The sequence below is a fragment of the Cordyceps fumosorosea genome (assembly GCF_001636725.1).
Source record: "Cordyceps fumosorosea ARSEF 2679 chromosome Unknown scaffold_11, whole genome shotgun sequence".
Taxonomy (NCBI): Eukaryota; Fungi; Ascomycota; class Sordariomycetes; order Hypocreales; family Cordycipitaceae; genus Cordyceps; species Cordyceps fumosorosea.
The window spans coordinates 121,780-139,882 of NW_017387311.1; the positions used below are offsets into that span (position 1 = coordinate 121,780).

At 55.5% G+C, this 18,103-nt stretch overlaps 7 protein-coding genes across 7 annotated transcripts; 2 read left to right on the forward strand and 5 right to left on the reverse strand.

Moving 5' to 3' along the window:
- Nucleotides 1–984, reverse strand: ISF_04824 (tRNA methyltransferase; the record flags this gene model as incomplete). Its single annotated transcript, XM_018848429.1, has 3 exons — nucleotides 1–506; nucleotides 582–772; nucleotides 842–984. 3 exons carry the CDS (start codon nucleotides 982–984, stop codon nucleotides 1–3), a joined length of 840 nt encoding a protein of 279 aa, XP_018704155.1.
- A 1,015-nt stretch (nucleotides 985–1,999) lies between these two features.
- On the reverse strand, nucleotides 2,000–3,166 carry ISF_04825 (homoserine dehydrogenase; the record flags this gene model as incomplete). Its single annotated transcript, XM_018848430.1, has 2 exons — nucleotides 2,000–3,060; nucleotides 3,130–3,166. 2 exons carry the CDS (start codon nucleotides 3,164–3,166, stop codon nucleotides 2,000–2,002), a joined length of 1,098 nt encoding a protein of 365 aa, XP_018704156.1.
- A 347-nt stretch (nucleotides 3,167–3,513) lies between these two features.
- Nucleotides 3,514–4,056, reverse strand: ISF_04826 (thioredoxin; the record flags this gene model as incomplete). Its single annotated transcript, XM_018848431.1, has 3 exons — nucleotides 3,514–3,706; nucleotides 3,835–3,939; nucleotides 4,034–4,056. The coding sequence occupies 3 exons, from the start codon at nucleotides 4,054–4,056 to the stop codon at nucleotides 3,514–3,516; spliced, it is 321 nt and encodes a 106-aa protein (XP_018704157.1).
- A 567-nt stretch (nucleotides 4,057–4,623) lies between these two features.
- Nucleotides 4,624–6,410, forward strand: ISF_04827 (C6 finger domain protein; the record flags this gene model as incomplete). Its single annotated transcript, XM_018848432.1, has 4 exons — nucleotides 4,624–4,748; nucleotides 4,830–5,035; nucleotides 5,189–5,646; nucleotides 5,784–6,410. The coding sequence occupies 4 exons, from the start codon at nucleotides 4,624–4,626 to the stop codon at nucleotides 6,408–6,410; spliced, it is 1,416 nt and encodes a 471-aa protein (XP_018704158.1).
- Nucleotides 6,411–7,659: 1,249 nt separating this feature from the next.
- On the forward strand, nucleotides 7,660–9,081 carry ISF_04828 (metalloprotease MEP1-like protein; the record flags this gene model as incomplete). Its single annotated transcript, XM_018848433.1, has 4 exons — nucleotides 7,660–7,962; nucleotides 8,097–8,314; nucleotides 8,393–8,657; nucleotides 8,740–9,081. 4 exons carry the CDS (start codon nucleotides 7,660–7,662, stop codon nucleotides 9,079–9,081), a joined length of 1,128 nt encoding a protein of 375 aa, XP_018704159.1.
- A 610-nt stretch (nucleotides 9,082–9,691) lies between these two features.
- Nucleotides 9,692–12,310, reverse strand: ISF_04829 (hypothetical protein; the record flags this gene model as incomplete). The annotated part of the gene is made up of 1 exon (XM_018848434.1): nucleotides 9,692–12,310. The coding sequence occupies one exon, from the start codon at nucleotides 12,308–12,310 to the stop codon at nucleotides 9,692–9,694; it is 2,619 nt and encodes an 872-aa protein (XP_018704160.1).
- A 4,551-nt stretch (nucleotides 12,311–16,861) lies between these two features.
- Nucleotides 16,862–17,255, reverse strand: ISF_04830 (hypothetical protein; the record flags this gene model as incomplete). The annotated part of the gene is made up of 2 exons (XM_018848435.1): nucleotides 16,862–17,069; nucleotides 17,122–17,255. 2 exons carry the CDS (start codon nucleotides 17,253–17,255, stop codon nucleotides 16,862–16,864), a joined length of 342 nt encoding a protein of 113 aa, XP_018704161.1.
- Between the last annotated feature and the right edge of the window lie 848 nt (nucleotides 17,256–18,103).

Below are 18,103 nucleotides of genomic sequence, written 5' to 3' on the forward strand. Positions count from 1 at the left end.
TCACCAGGGCGGATCCTCCCTGCGCCGGAACACGGCCACGAGCTTGAGTCCGTTGTTCCTCGCCACCTTCTTCCCCTCCTCCGTCTCCGCCCTCATGACCGCCACGCACGGATCCGCCTCGGCCTCCTCCTCCGGGACGCGCTCGAACGCCGGGTGCGCCTCAAAGTGCTCCACCATCCAGCCGTGCAGCGCCTCGACGTCGGTGATGGTGTAGACGAGGCCGCCGGGCCGCAGCGCGAACGCGTACTCGGAGTTGAGCGTGGCCGAGACGATGCGCGCCTTGTGCTTGCGCGCCTTGAAGTGCGGGTCGGGGAAGCAGATGAAGATCTTGGAGAGCTGCGCCTTGCGGAAGAAGTTGGGCAGGAACTTCATCGAGTTGGCGCGGATGCACGCGGCGTTTTGGTAGGTGCCGCCGTTGCCGCTGCCGCTCTTGTCTTGGTGCTGCTTGCGCAGGGCGTAGATGCGCTCTTGGACGAACGCGGTGACTTGTGAGCGAATCTCGAGGCCTTGTGCGTGGGGAGGAAGTCAAGCGTCAGCATGAAGGTGAAGGGAGGGGGGTTGAGTAGGGTGGGTGTTGATACCGAGCATGAGTTTATCTGGTAGGATGGGTGATAGGGCAACGAGAAGACCACCATAGCCGCAGCCAATGTCAACAATCTCAACATTCTGCTTCAGCGGCCTCGGACGACCCGAGCTGGCCCCGTCGGCGTCGGTGTCTGCTACATAGTCGGGGTAGTATTTTGCCCAGTCCATGTCCGCTGGTGATACAGGGCTACGTATTTGTCAGTATACATGCTTCAGAAATGAGACGGTGCGGCAACAGCGGCAATGGCGCACGTACTATTCTAAAGCATGGTCTGAGAATGGATTCGCGTGCGCGCGTTGGCGGTAGAAGCGCTTGCGGGGGAGCTGTGCGACATTGTGCTTGTCCCGAGCGGCGTGGAATTTCGCACGGTGGTCCTTTTTTTGCGCTGTCCCTGGCATGTTTCCTTCTTCCTCTTTCCTCGCTGTTGATGGGTTTTATATGGCGGTAATGATGTTCTTGTCAGTGGACATCAGAAAGAAGTTTTGCAACTTGATGGTTGAATGCATCCTAATTGGGAAGGCGGTGAAGCGCTGGTTGCGCCAGTGTTGCGACCAGCTCGCGCCTTGTGGTACGGAGCTTTAATAAGTGGCCTGAGAATGTAGCCTACCAGTGAGTCGCTTCTAAGGTCTTGTAGGGCTATTTTGAGCAATTTTCGGATTCTTCCTTGTTGTTGTTTTTGGTACGGCCATCTTTTTATGCATCCATACCTCCACTTGAAATTATTGATTTCTGCATCATATTTGCTTTTGCGTTTGCGTGGAGTTCCCTGCCTCGGCCTGCATCTTCACCTGCCGCAGGCAAGCCACAGCACAGCTACAGCGCCTCACAGAGTCAGTCAGGGGTGCCCTGGTGGCGCCACCGAGCCATCCGAGCTGGCGGCCGCATCACAAGCCAAACTTCTAGTCCTGGACGAACTCAGAAACAACACCAAAATTAGCAGTCATGTCGCCCTCTCCTTCAGACTCCGGCTGGCTCTACAGCGCGGCCCTCTTCGTATATTCATCAACTGTTGTTCGGTTCGTCACTGTGACTTGTGTATGTGCGCCTCTAGGTTCCCCCAAACAGCTCTCAATACCCATGCTGATGCGGACTTGCAGCTCCTCATTGGTTCCGTGTCTATCCTCCCTCTGGTCATCTTTCTGACCATAGACATCATTCTCTGGTGCTGGAGAATGGCGTGGCATCGCTCGCCCGATGGGCATGGCCAACCAAAGGACACGCAAACTAAGCCAACAGCTCCGACCGTCACGTCCATCAGTGCAAGCGATACATCAGGGGCACAAGCTACGCGGCGAAGATGATATCGAATCACGTCTACCAGCGGATGTTATTTCATGCTCTTCATTCAGATATCCTCATTGCTCATGGTTCTATTTTCTTTTTCTTAATTCACAATCCACAGCGGCCCTTAATTTATGAAAACTGCGAAACCACCTTGATGAGATCAGCCGTCACACCCATGGCAGTCACGTCACCGCCAGCACCGGCACCCTGGATGATGAGCGGGTTGCTGCCGTAACGCTCCGTGTAGAAGCTGATGATGTTGTCGCTTCCCTTGAGGGCGGCGATGGGGTGCGAGCGGTCAAACTCCTGCAGGCCGACCTTGACGGCGTTGGCGGCCACGTCGATGCTGCCGACGAAGCGGACGACCTTGCCGGCCTTTTCGGCGGCGGCCTTGGTCTCCTCCATCTGGGCATCAAAGGCGGGGAGCTTCTCGAGGAACTCATCGCCGCTGGCGCACGCCTCGAGCTCCTTGGGGATGAGGCTCTGGACGGGGAAGGCGGTGGGCGACTCGACGGGGAGGCCGGCGAGACGGGCGAGGATGGTGAGCTTGCGGGCGACGTCGAGGCCGTTGAGGTCGTCGCGGGGGTCGGGCTCAGTGTAGCCGAGGGCCTTGGCCTTGTTGACCTCATCGGACCACTTGCCACCCTGGCCGTCGGTGGGGGCGAAGGAGTTGAAGAGGAAGGACATGGTACCGCTGAAAACGCCCTCAATCTTGGTGACCTTGTCGCCGGTGTCGACGAGGTCCTTGAGGGTGGAGATGACGGGCAAGCCGGCGCCGACGGAGGACTCGTGGTAGACCTTGGCGCCGGAGGCGGTGGCGGCGATGAAGATGTCCTTCCACAGCTGGTAGGAGCCGGAAAAGGCCTTCTTGTTTGGGGTGACGATGCTCACGCCGCGGGACAGGGCGAGCGGGTACTTGTCGGCGACGTCCTGGGAGCTGGTGTTGTCGACCAGGACCGTCTTGGCGGGCGCGGCGGCGAGGTACTCGATGACCTGGGACAGCTCGGGCGGCGTCTTGGTCGAGGCGGCGAGCGAGTCGAGGGCGGTGTCGATGCCGATCTCGGCATAGTCGTCGTGGAACAGTGCCTTTTTGCTGGTCGAGATGTAGCAGAGAGTGAGCTTGGGCGAGGGTCGTCGGGTCGCGAGCGTCTGAAGCTGCGACAAGAAGCACTTGCCAACGCCGCCAGCGCCTAAAGTAGGGAGAGATGCGGATTAGAACTGATGCGGGGGAAGGGGGGCAGGCTGTTGATAGAGCTTACCGATGACGGCAATAAAAACTTGGTTCGCGGCGGCCATGATTGAAGTATTTCGTTTAAAACAATGGGATATGCAGAAGGTGAAAATGATATGATGGATTCGGGTGCGAGTCAATTTTGAGATCCGATAGCGGGGTGCTTGAAACGAAAACGTCGGAGAAGCAGGCCGTCAGGGTCGGGTGGTCGATAGCCGGCGGGCCAGCCAGCGCTAGCAATTTGCTTGGTTGGTGGGGGAAGCAGGCAGCACGTCATTGTTCATGCGTGATGTGCGCATTGAATTACGATGAGCAAAGCAAATATTGATTTCCAGTGGTCTTTTAATTGTATCTACAAGAATTGCTGATATATATATAGAGGGCGGAAAATTATTCGGGTGAGGCCGTTTCGTTACAGAGCCTTGGCCAAGAAAGCGTCCAGCTGGGGCGGATTGGGCTCAAACACGTCGCCGAGACGGTTGCCGTCCTTGAAGAGGATGAAGGTGGGCATGCGACGGACGTTGAGCTCCTTGCTGAGGTCCTGGAGGACGTCGACGTCAATCTTGCAAAAGTAGACGTCCTTGAACTTTTCGTCGGCGGCGTGTCTGGGAAGAAGAAAAACGTCAACGGGCTGGGTGATGGCGGGGTAAAAACGAGGGCACGAATGAGGGGCACAGCAGGCGACGATGGCCCTTGTCAAGTCTCCAGGTAAGGGAGTCGGTCGTAAACGCACTTTTTGAAAAAGGGGTCAATCATCTTGCAGTCACCACACCACAGAGCGTGAAAGTCGGCGACGACCACCTTGTGCTCCTTGAGGGCGGCGCGAAAGGTATCCGGGCTGGGAAGTGTTCGAGCTGGTTAGCTAAAACGCCACGTGAAAACTGCCTGGTTGAGGTAGTAGTGAGGGGCTGGACGGAAAACCAAACACGTACTTGGTAATCTCTTCAATGGCCATTGTGTATGAAGTTGGTCGAAATGCTGGGGAATGTAGAGAAAGGAAGTAGGAATTGTATCCCGTGTTGAAAATCACGACCTTCCTTACACGGGCGGGTCTCGCGTGTGGTGGCGTGCTTTATTCCTCTGCCTTCTATAGGTACATACTAATTATTAAGCCGTCTTCTATTCAAAATACAGGACCCTGGCGGTATACTTTCGTTGAGACTAACCAGCTTCAGAAGGTGGCTTTATTAGGAAGAAGGGCAGTGGTGATTTGAGGTGGCGCCGAAAACAGAGAGGCAGACACACTGATGCATTGAACAACCAAAAAAATTGGAAAATCAAATAACGTTGAAATGGAAATCCATGAGACTTCTAACTCGGAGAAAAAACTATCATAGTTGAAGCCCTGCTGACTGAGAGCCGAGTTGACCTTGGCCTGTAAGCAACTCCAACTTGACCACTCCACCCTTGACGTCAGCTCAAACAGCCACAACAGTTTATTCCTGGCAAACGGCCAACACCTTCAAGACCAGGGATTTGGCATCATCCATAACCATAAATATTTCCTAGATGGCAGCCCAAAATGCCTACACCGCGCATCTCAGGCTCAGGCTTTGCCGTCACCGCACCCTCCTCAGCAGCAGCTGATGGCCCTTCCCGACAAAAGAGATGGGCCCCCCGATCTAGATCTGGCTGCTTCACCTGCCGGTAAGCTGCAAAAAAGCTTCTTCCTGCATCCTAGCATAAGGAAGGCCACTAACGCGGGTCGGACTCGGCACTGCCTTCTAGAGCTGGTCGCGTCAGGTGCGACGAGGCCAAGCCCGTCTGTGGTAGATGCGTCCGCCTCTGTAAGCCGTGCGCCGGCTACGGCATCGTCATACCCACCAGCAGCATCACAAGTTCCACCGCCGTCTATGATGCCCGCGCCCGGCGGCAACGCATCTGCCTTGAGACCGTACCGCCAAACTGGGATCATATGGAGGCGATCCGATTCTGTATGGACCACCCACTGCCCCCCTCCTCATCCTTAATCTCTGTACGCCTGCGTTGATGTGTTTGCATCAATCTTTCGTCAGACGCAGACTCATCAGACCGCCCACCCTACCCTCTCAACTCCAAGTGCTAACGCCAACGCAACCCGAACCAAGACGTCACGCACTTCCTCCCGGCGCAGTCCGCCCACCTCCCCCAGCCCCGACTCCGGACCTTCGACACCTGGAGTCACCTGCCCGTGTCCTTCATTTGCAGCATGATCTCGCAGCAGATCCAGTGGTCGTGCGCGAGCCGTGGCCGGATGCCGCGTCCCGGAGGGGACCCGGCGCTGGCCCCGGCCTGGGCAAAGTACTTTCACTACTACCGCGAGCTCCTCGGCGTGACCAACGAGAGCATCCAGGATCGCGGGCGCCACGGCGGCAAGTATCGTGCCCTGTACTGCATATTCGCCCTCTTCTGCATGGACATCAAGGCCGACGAGCCGTTGTGGCAGGCGCACCTCAACGGCGGCTTTGCATACGTGGACAAGCTCGGTGGACTCGACGCGGTGGTCGGATTTCCGCCTTCTTTATCGGCCTACGTGATGAAGGACCTCAAGCACATGCTACTGCAAGTCCCTCTCCCAACACCGCTAATCTTCTCTGCGACTATGGACTCTTTAATACAATCACATGCTCATTCGCTAACAATATTGATGGCATGATTAGAGCTTCCATCATGTGCAACACTACAAGTCCTATCAGTAAGCAGGTTCGCGGGTTGGTCGTCTATACGGATGGGCAGATGACGACCATCATTCAGAGCGGCATCATCATCCAGCCGCCGATACCAGCAGACATCTTCATCGCCATTGCGGGCTTCACGCAGCTACGCATTCAGGCGGCGACCTCTGACTCCGTCGCAGAATCTGTAATCTGCGACGCGGCGCACGCCAACCTGACCAAGCTCAGCGCCCTCGACCCGGAGGCCTGGGCCCGAGAGCACGGCCTCGGCGACTACCCGCTCGTCGCTGCGACTGTTCTCATATTCCGGGTGGCCGCGCACTTGTACGGCGCCCTGGCCCTTCCAGCCGCTCGGTCCGTGAAATTTCCGCTCCGGACGCTTCGGAAGAAGCTCTTTGCGCTGCTAGGCGCGATATGGGAGAAGATCAACAACCACTGCACCCTGCTGTGGCCCTTGATCGTGGCCGGCGTCGCCGCGGCCGACGGGGATGCTCAGGAGCGAGTATTTGTCGCGTGCTGCTTCGAGACCGGCGCTCGTAGTCGGAATATGTTTGTAGAGTTCTCGCGATGCGCGAGGAAGATGGAGCAGATTTGGGCCGAGGGAAAGACTGCCTGGGAAGATTGCTTCAGGGAACCGTTTGTGTGCATTCCATGATGAGGAATGCTTCCACTATTGCGGTCCGAGAGCGGAGATGGTATGCCTAGCAAAGAAATGCCGTTACTCGTTTTTTTAACCCTTGAGCACTACCAGTTCCAACCACGATCCAGCTTCATCTCCCACGGCAAGCTATAGCAAGGCGTTGCCGTGCGTTCTCGGAAATTTGAAACTCCCCTTGATTTCGTTTTTCCTCTAAAGATTGTGAGGGTTGACAAAACAGCCTCGCCAACTCACTCTTCCTTCAATCGGCGATCTCCTTGTCCCCACGACCGGCCCCAGACTTATTATTCAGAATGGGCCGATAACAAGAGTGTGATTTGGGAGTTCATTAGCACTATCCGTTTTTGAAACACTCAATTACCCATTCCCATATTTTTTTTTTTCGTCTTCCCCAGCCCCTATGCAATCTAGACGCCGTCCTTTCGGCGAACTAGACCAGCAGCCGCGAGTTTACCGCCTTCTCGAAGATGTGGGTTGATCATGCTTGTTCTTAACCTTCTAGTTTTATAAACGCCGGCTTAAACGACGCTACGCCATCTCCCCTGTCCCTGCCCGTCGACTCACCTTGCCGCCGTGGCTGTGCTCTTGTTGGTTGTAACAAGTATGAGCGCCCAGCCTTCTTTGCTCCATTTCTCCTTCTTCAACCAAGACCTCCTCGGCAATTGGCTTGTCAGCCCGGCGCGGCTCGACACCGCCTCGGCCTTTGATGGCACCCAAGAAAAAAAACGGCCTCCCTCTTCACAAGTTATGCCCGGAAGAGTCAGCCCTGCCGGGACCGTGTGGGCCTACTTCATCCGCTTCGCCCCCATTTCCCATCGTAAAGGCTCTTTTCGGAGATGGACCACTTGCTGGATATGGGCCAACTTGCGGCGAAGTCGCTTTCCTTTGGTATAACTGATACACTGCTATGAATTTCGGAATAACGGAAATGAAGATGGGCATGAATCCTGCGTCGTGAGGATATGGAACTGACCCCGAGAGGTTAAGCTTTGCTTGGCTATAACGGAAATGAAGGTGCACGTGAAGCCCGCGTCATAGGGAGATGGAATTGATACCGAGAGGTATAGGCTTTGCCTGGCTGTAAGCCTTTCTTCGCTGTAAGCCTTGCTTGGGTTGAGCTTTTGTGATGCCCAAGTCTATAAAGGACGGGCTCTTGCCCTTGAAAGAGCGAACCATTCCATGCTCTCTATCCAAAGTGTACATTCCCATCGCCCATTTCTACCTCTTTCTCCTCTTCTTTTGGAAAATGAAACTCTCATTTGCTCTCCTCGGCGGGCTCTTCGCCCTGGCATCCGCCCATCAGTGCGGCACCAAGCCTAACGCCGACATCAAGGCCCTGCACGCCTCCCTCGCCGCCAACAACGGCACCAGGCGCCGGGACCAATACCGCCGGCCTGCCGGCGAGCCGTTCCAGATCCCGACCTTCTTCCACGTCATCACCTGCGGCAATCAGACGACGCCCGGGTTCTGCAACGGAACGGTGACCGTCGGTAACTTGACGTACCCTCGTATGCAAACCGTCGTGTCGCCCAAGGCCGTCGAAGACCAGGTACGTTTTCTATGAACAGTTTCCCCTTCCATAACCACTATCCCCCTCCTTCTCCTCCTCCTCCTTCTCCTCCTCCTCCTTCTCCTCCTTCTCCTCCTCCTCCTTTCAAGCTAACCACACTGCTTGTTCAACAGCTCGCTGCCCTCAACACCGCCTACGCACCAGCCGGCTTCTCCTTCGTCCTCAACGACACCGCCTTCGTGCCCGCTCCCCAGTGGCGCGACCTCGAAATCCTCGGCGACGCCGAAAAGGCCATGAAGACGGCGCTGCGCCGGGGCGACTACGCCACGCTCAACGTCTACGTCACGCCCATCGCCCCTGACGCCGAAGCTGGAAGCATTGTCGGCTACGCGTGAGTGCCCCTCTTGCTGCATGCACATTCATGAACTCCATTCTGCATTGCATGTCTATTAACCAATTCCCGCATCAGCACCTTCCCAGGAAGAGCCAGCAAGGCCGCCTTTGCTAGGGACGGCGTCGTCGTCGACTCCGCTACGCTGCCCGGCGTGGACAAGCCGCCGTTCAACCGCGGCATGACGCTCGTCCACGAGGTCGGGCACTGGCTCAGCCTGCTTCACACCTTCGAGGCCCCCGATGATGCGGACGACGAGGACCCGCTGGCCGGCTGTCGCGGGCCCGGCGACTACATGTACGACACCCCCGCCGAGGGCACCTCGGCGACCGGTTGCGAGATTGTGAGCACCCCCTCCCCTCCCCCACCCGGGGACACTCTTCTCTTCAGCCTATACTGTTTCTTCTGCTAACGCCGCGAGGCAGGGCCGGGACACGTGCACGGGAAGCATCGAGGCCGAGAACACCTGGTCGATGCCCGGCCCGGACCCCATCCACAACTACATGGACTACTCGTACGACGCATGCCTGTACGAGTTCACGCCGATGCAGGTGGAGCGCATGGCGGAGGTGTACGTCGACGTGCGCATCAACTACGTCGAGGGCACGTTTGAGGGGCCCGGACCGGACGAGGAGCTGGAGAGGGAGGCCCAGGAAAAGGCTGCACAGGAAAAGGCCGCCCGGAAAAAGGCCGCCCAGGAAAAGGCTGCCCGGAAAAAGGCGGCGCAGGACAAGTTCATCGACCGCCGCCCGTTGCCGAGCAAGTAACTCCGGCGCAGAGTCTCCTGGTCCGAATGGGGCCATTGTACATTTTCCTTAAAGGTACACCATGACATGTAGCTTGACATGGCTTACAAAGAGCAGCATCACTTGACACGGGCTGTCAATGTTGTGTTGATTGGTCCTGTCACATAAATCATCATCTGTACTTCCCACCATATCAGTTCTCTTAGTATGTAGGTATGTGCGTCTCTGTGTTTTGTTTGTGTATGTCGTAAAGCCGTTACAATTACATAAAAGGGGGTATAAGTGCAATTCCACCCGTCTATCATAAAGCAAAGAAAAAGATATTCGCTTTTCTTTTCAGGTCTCAAGAGAAGAAAAAGTCCGCCTTCTCCGTGTATCAGCTGCAGTGTAAAGTCAAGACAAGGTATGGCTAAGAACAGTGCTGTCGGCTGCTAGTACAGGCCTCGCCGAAGCTTTTCGGTTCGCCGTCTAGCTTTAAATCAGGGGTGGTATCCTCGTGTCTTCTTTTCGTGATTGAGTTCCTGTCTCTTGTTGGAACTGTGTGCAATCCAACGCCAAATATATTGCCCATGATACTATACGCTCATTAAAAAAGACGCAAATCAGATGGATAACAAAGGAAAACATATGTTCAGCCCGTCCACGTTGTCTTAAGACGGGCGGTTAATTTTTTTGGGGCGACTGGTACGGTCGAGTTGGGGGGGTGACTTGGGGGATCATTGGCCGAGTTGGGTTTGACTGTGGTACGTCCTGAGACGGTCGCGCTGCGGACGCGGGCGCTGAGAGGCAGAGTGTACTTCAAAACACCCTTGATGATGAGGTCAAACTCATTCTGATAAATGAGATCCCATCTCTTGACACCTCCCGCCGTACTGTTCCCAGGCGCTTGGAGCTTCATCTCTCCAGTCGAGGTGGAGCTACCCCGATGGAAAAGGGAGCCCTCAAACATGAGGGGGCTGTCAAACTCAGTGATGCGGCCCAAGAGAATGTTGGGACGCTTATCTGCATCTTCGTCATCATCCTTGCCATCCTTGTCCTTGGACTTCTTATCCTTTTCAAGGTTGGCATCGGTCTGGATTTGATCTCCCGGTCCAGGCTTTTTCCACCAATCCGAATCTGTTCCGGCGTGCTCCGATTTGGCGAATATTTCCAGATCAGTTTGATCGACTGTTACCAAAACAATATTCGGGTTGTGAGCCTTGACAGAAAGATCAAATATGAGAACTTGCTCGCTCGTGACGACATTCTGAATCGAGACAATCTCAATGTCGGCCATGGGCTGAGACGTGGCAAACATGAATCCAATGGCACCAGTAATTACCAGGAGAAACATCATGGTGAGGACGAGGCATGCCGCGAATCGGTTCAAGTAAGAGGACCGTCGGGTATAAGTCTGGGACTCGGCCTGGCGGAGACTGTGAGGGCCTCGTCTATTGCGACCGGATCTGTAGCGAGCTGTTCCAATAAGGGGCGTTCGCTCATCATCAGCGCCGGTATTCTCGTCCATGTCGTAGATGGACGACATTTGAAGGGCAGAGCGCTTGGAGCTGAGCTGGCCGCGGGGCGAATGGTGGTTGCGAGGGCTTGTTGGGCCTGGCGAGTTTCGAGGTGGTGTATTGGACGGCTTCGATCTTGCCGTATTGGCAAAGGGCGAATCATTGTCGAAGATGGACAGGTGACTGTTGTTGGGTTGGCGACCCCACCGGCCAATATGATGATGATGTCTGGCGGTTCCACGGCCGGAGCCACCAGCGCTGCGGCCGGTCGCCTTACCGTCTTCTTCCCCAGGAGTCAAGCTTTCTGTCCCAGAGCCGTTAAACGTGTTGACAAATTTCATGCTCTTCTTGGGAACGGGGCCGTGATGAACAGCAGCCTCCATGACACCGTAGATGGAGCGAACGTTTTGGCGGTCGGGGGGTTGGCTAGCCATGGAGGTGGCGCTGGGCGTGCGGGAGTGAAATCGACGAACAGTACGATCGCCGCCGTCCGGGGGGTTCGAGTCGTAGACGAAGGTCTCTTCCGAGTCAGAAGTGTTGGCTTCGTCAACGGCGCTGGCAATCTTGGCCTCAAAATTATCGGCCTTGGAGGCTGAGGTTCCCGTGTGGACGTTGGGTTGCTTTCGTAAGGGCTTCTTCTTGTCCTTTTTCGGCTTGATGGTTTCGGTGCTCTGCTTGGTCTTGAGAGTGCCATTTGCCCCATCAGCTTTGGAGCTCGTGTTGAGGGCGACTTGGGGAATACTGGCGACCGTCTCGGTCTCGACCGTCATGTTCTGGGTGGAACCTTCGGTCTTGGTTTTGCCCTGCTTCATCGACAGTGAACTAGACTGGCGAGCGACGGGGGGCGGAGGCACAGAGGTTGTTCTTCTTGTGTCTGCTCTGTTGGTACCGTCAACGGTATTGTCCGGGATGTGGTTGGAGCGGGCTCTGATGGTACGGCCACCATCGCTTAGGGCGCCATCAGATTGGGGGTCAGCAGCGGCAAGCTTTTCCTTGACATGGTCCAGGATGCCACGGGCGGCAACGGGGGTGGCAACTTCCTGAACGGTTTCCAACCCGGAGCGAACAGGCGTGTGGGCGCCGGACGTAGACTGAGGGTCTTCAATGTCGCTGTCGATAGTAGGCTGGGGCTCTACGGGTTTGACGGCGGGGCTGGCTTGCTGGACGTTGATGGCGGGAAGATCTGGCTCAGGTTTGGGTGATGCAGGATCGGACCTGTTTAAGCTCGGGGCTGGAGATCGCAATCGAGGGGAAACTGGCCATCGAGGACCTTCCCTAGAATCGAGGGCTGCAGCGCCGTTCTTCTGCGGTGTTGAGGCCTGTTGGGGTTCCTTAGTGGTAGGGGGCAGCGAGGGGGTAGCAGAGGTTGATAAACTGCGCGCGGCGGCTGTGTGTGTCGGTAGTTGCGATCTGGAGGTGCGAGTTGGGCTGAGGTCGTGCTGGCTATTTTTGCGAGAGCGGTTACCAGAGAGTCGACTGGAGGAAGTGGCCTTTCGAATGAGACGACCGGGAGAGCCGTCACGGGAAGGATTGGGTGTCGTTCCGTTGGAGCTGGCTGCTGATGAGGACTTGGACGCGGGCGCAGGCTGGGGGATGCCCCTTGAGGCGGATACCGGTGCGGTGACAACGGCGGCCGAAGTGGAGGGAAGGGCAATGCGAGAGGGGGGGTTATTAGCAGGTTGGGCGGCAGTGGATGGCGCGTGGGTGGCGGTAGGCTGCAGAGGGCCGTCGGGGGGGGGAGATGGATTGTCCATGGCCGGTACAAGTTGCTGTTATAGTGTCGAGATTGGTTGTGGTTGATGCATGCCAACGGGGCACGGGGGCAGCAGGGGCGGATGACGAGGCTCAATGGATGATCGTGGAGACGTATGCAGCAAGGCTCATCGTGGGCGGGCTTGCGTCAAGCGGAAAGGCAGGCGGGCGAGCGGGCGGCGACGAGAGCGAGCGACGACGAGAGCGAGCGACGAGAGCGGCAGAGGAGGTTTTTCGGTGCCCAACGGAGGAAGCGTGGCAACGGGATGGCGCCTGGCAACCTGGAGACCAGATGGATGTGTTGTTGGCGCAGGGTCGGGGATGCGGCCGGGGTTGGTGGTGGTGATGACGAAAGAGGTGCAGACGACTCGGGAGGGAGGCGATACGTTTGTACGTTGTGTGGTGCGTGGTGTGTTGTTGCGTGCAGCAAGTTGATGGATTTGGCAGGTCGAGGTGACGCACGCAGGCGTGAGCTGTCTCGAGCAAGGATGCGAGCACGAGAGAGTCGGTCGGAACGCAACTGTTTGAGAAGATGGAGAGGCAGAGATGAGTGGAGGGAAGATGAACAAGTTCGGCTGAGTTGAGCGGTATTTTAGCCTTGGGATGGCTTGGATGGATTTGTTGTTGTGGGAGGATGCAGGACGGACAGCAGCAGGTGCAGCAGAGTGTGTGGTGTGGGTGCAGCCAGTCAGTCGCTGGTGATGATGGAGGTGTCGGTTGTGCAGCGCAGCGCAGCGCGGTGCGGGCCAAGATTTGTACCAGAATGTACCCGTAATAGTACAAGACGTGGAGGTACATACATAGGTACCTAGGGTGGGTGGATGTGAATGTGAATGGTAGCTTTCCTTGAATCGGATGGCACGGAGTAGGAAAAAAAAAATACCAAATTAATCAACAACTACGAATTAGAGTGCGCGCGGGAAGCCGACGGACGGACGGACGGACGGACCTGCAGAAATGGTACCTGCCAACCAGGAAAAGCAACAAGGAAGACGGAGCAAAAGAAAGGTACGGATGGATACAAGGAAATAATAATAACAAGAAAAAATACTTGGCCAAAAAAGGCAGGAAAATAGTGTCGTAGTGGTGAGGTCAGCACGCGGGCCCCCAGGATTACAGACAGGGCTTTTAGTGGCTTGCACTGGTGACAGCCAGGTTGTCGCTAAATTGCTGTGCGTGCATGCATGCAGTCTGTGTTGTGTTGTGTTGCGGGATGTCAGTCAAAACAGCAACAGTCGAGGTGTTTGTTTTTGCTATTATGCATGATTGTCGAACCCGTGTTGTATTAGTAAAAGTATTCCACCACCCGGTAATCCGTAACTACGAGGTACGAAGTATGTATGTATGTACATATGACTGCCACCGCTGCGCCGCAGTCGCCTGTCGCCTGCTTGTGGCAATGTGCCTGGCACCATACAAGGGTTGAGACGCCACCTTGTCTCGCCAGCCAAGGTACCAGATGCCCTGGCACATGCGCACAAGTGTACATCGGGGCCACGCCCGTGAGGATTGCTCAGGGCTAACCAGGGCCGAGACCAGCATTGCGAGTCGTCACTGTTGTCGCAGAAAGAGAGTCGAGGGGAAGAAGAAAAGTCTCGGCATCAACTGCCTGCGCAAGTCCTACGTCTCACGACTCGCTCCCTTGCAGTATTTTTTTTTTTTTTTACTAATTTTCCAGGGCGAAGTAATATCACAGGACAGGAATCGCCACTGTCTCCCTCCACCACCCACCCCTTCGGGCCGCAACCAGACTATGATCTGGCGTTTCGCATACAATGTCCGGAACGGATCTTGATGTTTTATTGTGGTTTCTTTTTTCTAAATTAAAAATAAAAAAGAATTAGGCACACTGTCTACGATTTCTGTCATAAATGCTGCAGGCGCGTGCCTGAACAAGGCACACAGGCAGCCTAAACCGGCGGGCAGCGAATCACAAAGACGTAAATGGAAGATGATCAAAACGGAAACCTAAACCCGCGCATAAAAAGAGTGAAAAAAGAGCCACTCACAAGCGTGCACGTCTTTGTTGTTCCAGAACCTGCGTCCACCCGTTTTAATCCTGGTCAGCCACTCAACTTGCTGGCAACGAGCCACCCAAAGCAGAGCGCGAGCCACACAGAGACGGCATTGATGACACAACGCAACGCACATACGAAGTTGCAACACATAAGCCTGGTCTACGACGTGACTGAGAGCGTGCGGCCGCCGCGGAAACACCAAAAACCAAGTAACACGGGGAAAAGGTTGGGTGCGTTGAGCCGTCCTGGAAACAGACAGAAGGACTTACTGTTGGGCTACCTGTCACCTTTGTTACCTGCACACAGTGTTGATTGAAATGAGAACAAAGTCTCGACTACCTGCCTCGCCCAGCTAGCACTATTCTACGCCAAGTATCCTATACCTATGTACACATTAATACTTATAGCAATGGAACCTGAATTCTGGGTCGTCGACTTGCCGGCAGCTTGTCCCTTTTCAGCGCCCGTATCCGTACCGACAGTGATACATAGTACCCCAGACGCTACCCACATATTGATCCTTCTAGTGGCCTTCGGCGGTCGCCTCGCCTCGCCCATCCGTCCGTCGTTGCCGTCTTGGGCTTCAATTTATGTGGTAAGCAATAACTGCTCTATCCTTAGCTGGCCGTGTGTTGCTTCTTGAATCTGCGCCAGTAGTTAATACCCAGGCAGGTCTAACTGTGCCAACTGTCACAAGGGCCTTGGGTAACTACCTACAGCGCACCACCGCTTCCATATTACCCGAGTTTACTGATATTTTTTTTATTTAACCCTTGAAAATTAAAGAAAGCACGGTCATTTTCCTATTTTTCAAAGCCTGGCCCGTGATGCGCCATTCCTAGCTTGCTATAATAAATCAAAGACCCTCCTTACGCCGACACCGGAAAGAGGGAGGTCTCGTGATGCCATTTCAGAACAACCTTCCAGCATTTTTTGTTGAGAAGCTAAAAACTGTCGTCACGAGATGCGAGACCAAAACCAGAGCCAGCATCTAATAAAGTCCTAATCACAGCACAACAAACAACGCGGTACCAACAGCAGTTAGTTGCCGAGGGCACAGGGCCAGGCCGACAAAATCGCCCGCCCAGCTCGTGCGCTGGGGACTCGCACCATCGCCCCCCTCCCCTCTCATAGGACAGCAAGAAAAATTATGAGAATGAAAAATGCAAAGAAAAATGCAAGAGGAAAGGAGAAGAAGCACCTGGGAGAAAGCAGCAAAATATGGAGCCCGCGGAAGCTAGCACATGCGTCCCGAGAGTCTGGGTCGCTCGCTGGCCTGATTCAGGCTCTGGCCGCCCTCATGGCACGACTGACACGTAGCCCTACCCGGTACCAGTAGTTACGGTGAGCATACGGATCTAGTACATACACATAGCTGTAGTAACTACAGTAACTTGGTGAGTAGGGAGGCAGGCAGATGGACCTCGGATATTCCCTCTGTCACCGCGCCCGAGCCTGACCCTGCAGCCTGTCAACTGTCTGCCGTGTTCCTGCCAGAATCTGCCCAGTGTAACGAGTTCTCTCATGTCCGTCTCGGCATCCTTTTCCTGTTTCCTATTTCCTTTTTCCTTATCCTATCAAGTCTCAGCCGCCAAGCCCGCTCGGCAAATGGCAAAAAGTTGCATTCGTCCCCACTAGTCCAGCGGCCTACCCTATAGACCGCGACATAGGGACTAAACATAGACAGCCATTGCAGCTATGGACTTATAAGGAGTGCAGTAATCGCTATGCCTCGTTCCTACGCCGTGAAGTGCAGCCAGTTATTAAGCGACATCGCTGGCGATGTCTTACTGACTGATGATACATGGTCCATGCTGCGCTGACATGGTCGTCATCGTGATTGGGTCCGCCTCCGACAGCGAGAAGGAGCTATACGGCCGGCTGTCATCATGGTGCACACCATAACCTGCCCCCAGAATCAGGCCCACGCTCGAGAACGCGATGCATCAGCTTGACTGTCATGTATTGAATCCAAACATGTTTCACCAAGCTGCTTTGCGCCGAGCTGAGCTGAGCGGATGCTGACACCTGTTCCACCGTTGACAAACAAGACGACCGACCGACTTGTAGTCGAGACAAATAACTATCAATCAAGAGGATGCTACTATGCATCACCGACGACTCTCGGTTTCTGGCCAAGTATTATTATTCTCATCCCTGTCCTTGTAAACCTCGCTTCATACCCAAACTTGCAAAGCCAGGTCTGGAGCCGGCGCAGGCCACTGGAAACTGCTCCTCACAAGCACCACCAGCCCGTCCGGACCCCCCCCCCCCCCCCATCCTACCACGACAAACCCGCTTCCTCCGTAAATCCCAACGACCCCGCAAGTATCAGACATGCTTTCCAGCCCCTAACCCCCCCCAAATGCTTTGGCGGCGGCGCCCTCACCAGCTTCACCAGTATACCTTCCGGCTTCGCGACGCTCTTCCTATGCTGCTCCGTCTTGTACAGCGGATTCTCCGCGTCCGCCTTCGCGCCCACCTAGCCCCCCGGCACCACCGCCCTCGCAACCCCTCAACAGCCCGCCCTCGCCGTCAATCGCCGCCGCCAGGTCCCGCGAACAGCACCGACGAGTCGAGCCACGGCTTGACGTGCTTGGCCAGCGGCAGCACCGGCCCGGCGTCCGGCACCGGCAGCGTCCACTCCCGCGCAGCCGGCGGTCTCGGCCGGCATCGTCCAGAATCGCGCCCCCTCATCGTCGTCGGAGGAGTTGCCGAGCCACCGCAGGTAGTCGGCGACGTACTGGACGTGGGCTCGATCGAGGAGGAGGCCGCTCTGCGAGGATCATGATGACGCCTCATCGTCGTCGTCGTCGTAGCAGATGAGCTGGGAGCCCTCGGTGCAGATGGCCCCTCGCGGGACGAGGGCGTGGACAGTGATGGGGAGGTTGGCGGCGAGCAGAGCGGTGGTGGCCTGGAAGAGCAGCATCCTTGCAGGCGGAGGGTAGAGAATGGAAAGATTGGTCCGAAGAGCTGTGTTGCGATGTAAATGGCTGACGAAGGGGTGGTTTTCCTGAAGCTCTACTGCTGAAGAAGCGCCCAACCTTTTATCTCTGCAGCTCAAGGATAGAGATGTGCTCAGCTTCGTTGAAGAATCGTCCAGAAGCCTGCGTAGTGATTCTGATCATGTCAGCGCATGTCGTTGTTTGTCGTTGCACTTACACATGCCCTCGCGACATTTTGAGACATGCAAGTACGACTCGATCGTCGCTTCAGTCAACGGCATATGCACTCTCTTCCCAATCTGTGTCGTCCACAGCCTTGGCTTGGGATAAGCGAATAGGCGAGCCTGGCATGTGCCAAAGCTGTGATGCAATGCAGCTCCTCTATACTATCAGGCCAAATACTGACGTGGGCAGCGTTCACAAAAGCAAGACGGGGCATTAAACACTAGATTCAAGACATACAAATGAAATTGGAGGTAAAAACTACCCTAATAGATGAGGATCCTCGCAAGCAATCCATTATAATTAACGCCGAAACCTTCTCCTACAGATGAACAGAGACCATCTTCGTTCCGACATTTGCTATCCAATTGCCCGCTTCCAAATCTGTCATCGCAAAGTTTGTCAAGCTCGGGCTTGCATCTGCTATCTCCGTGTTACTACGACGAAAACACATGCTATGCTAACCGTCAGTGGAGTTCTGCTCACCTAAACCAGCGTAAAATGATTCCCCAGAGATGCAGTCCTCGCCTGTAGGCGGACCTCTCCGACCTTTCCTGCTCCGCACGAGAATGCAACCAACGTCAGGGTCATGAGAGTGTTTCGGGGGGGG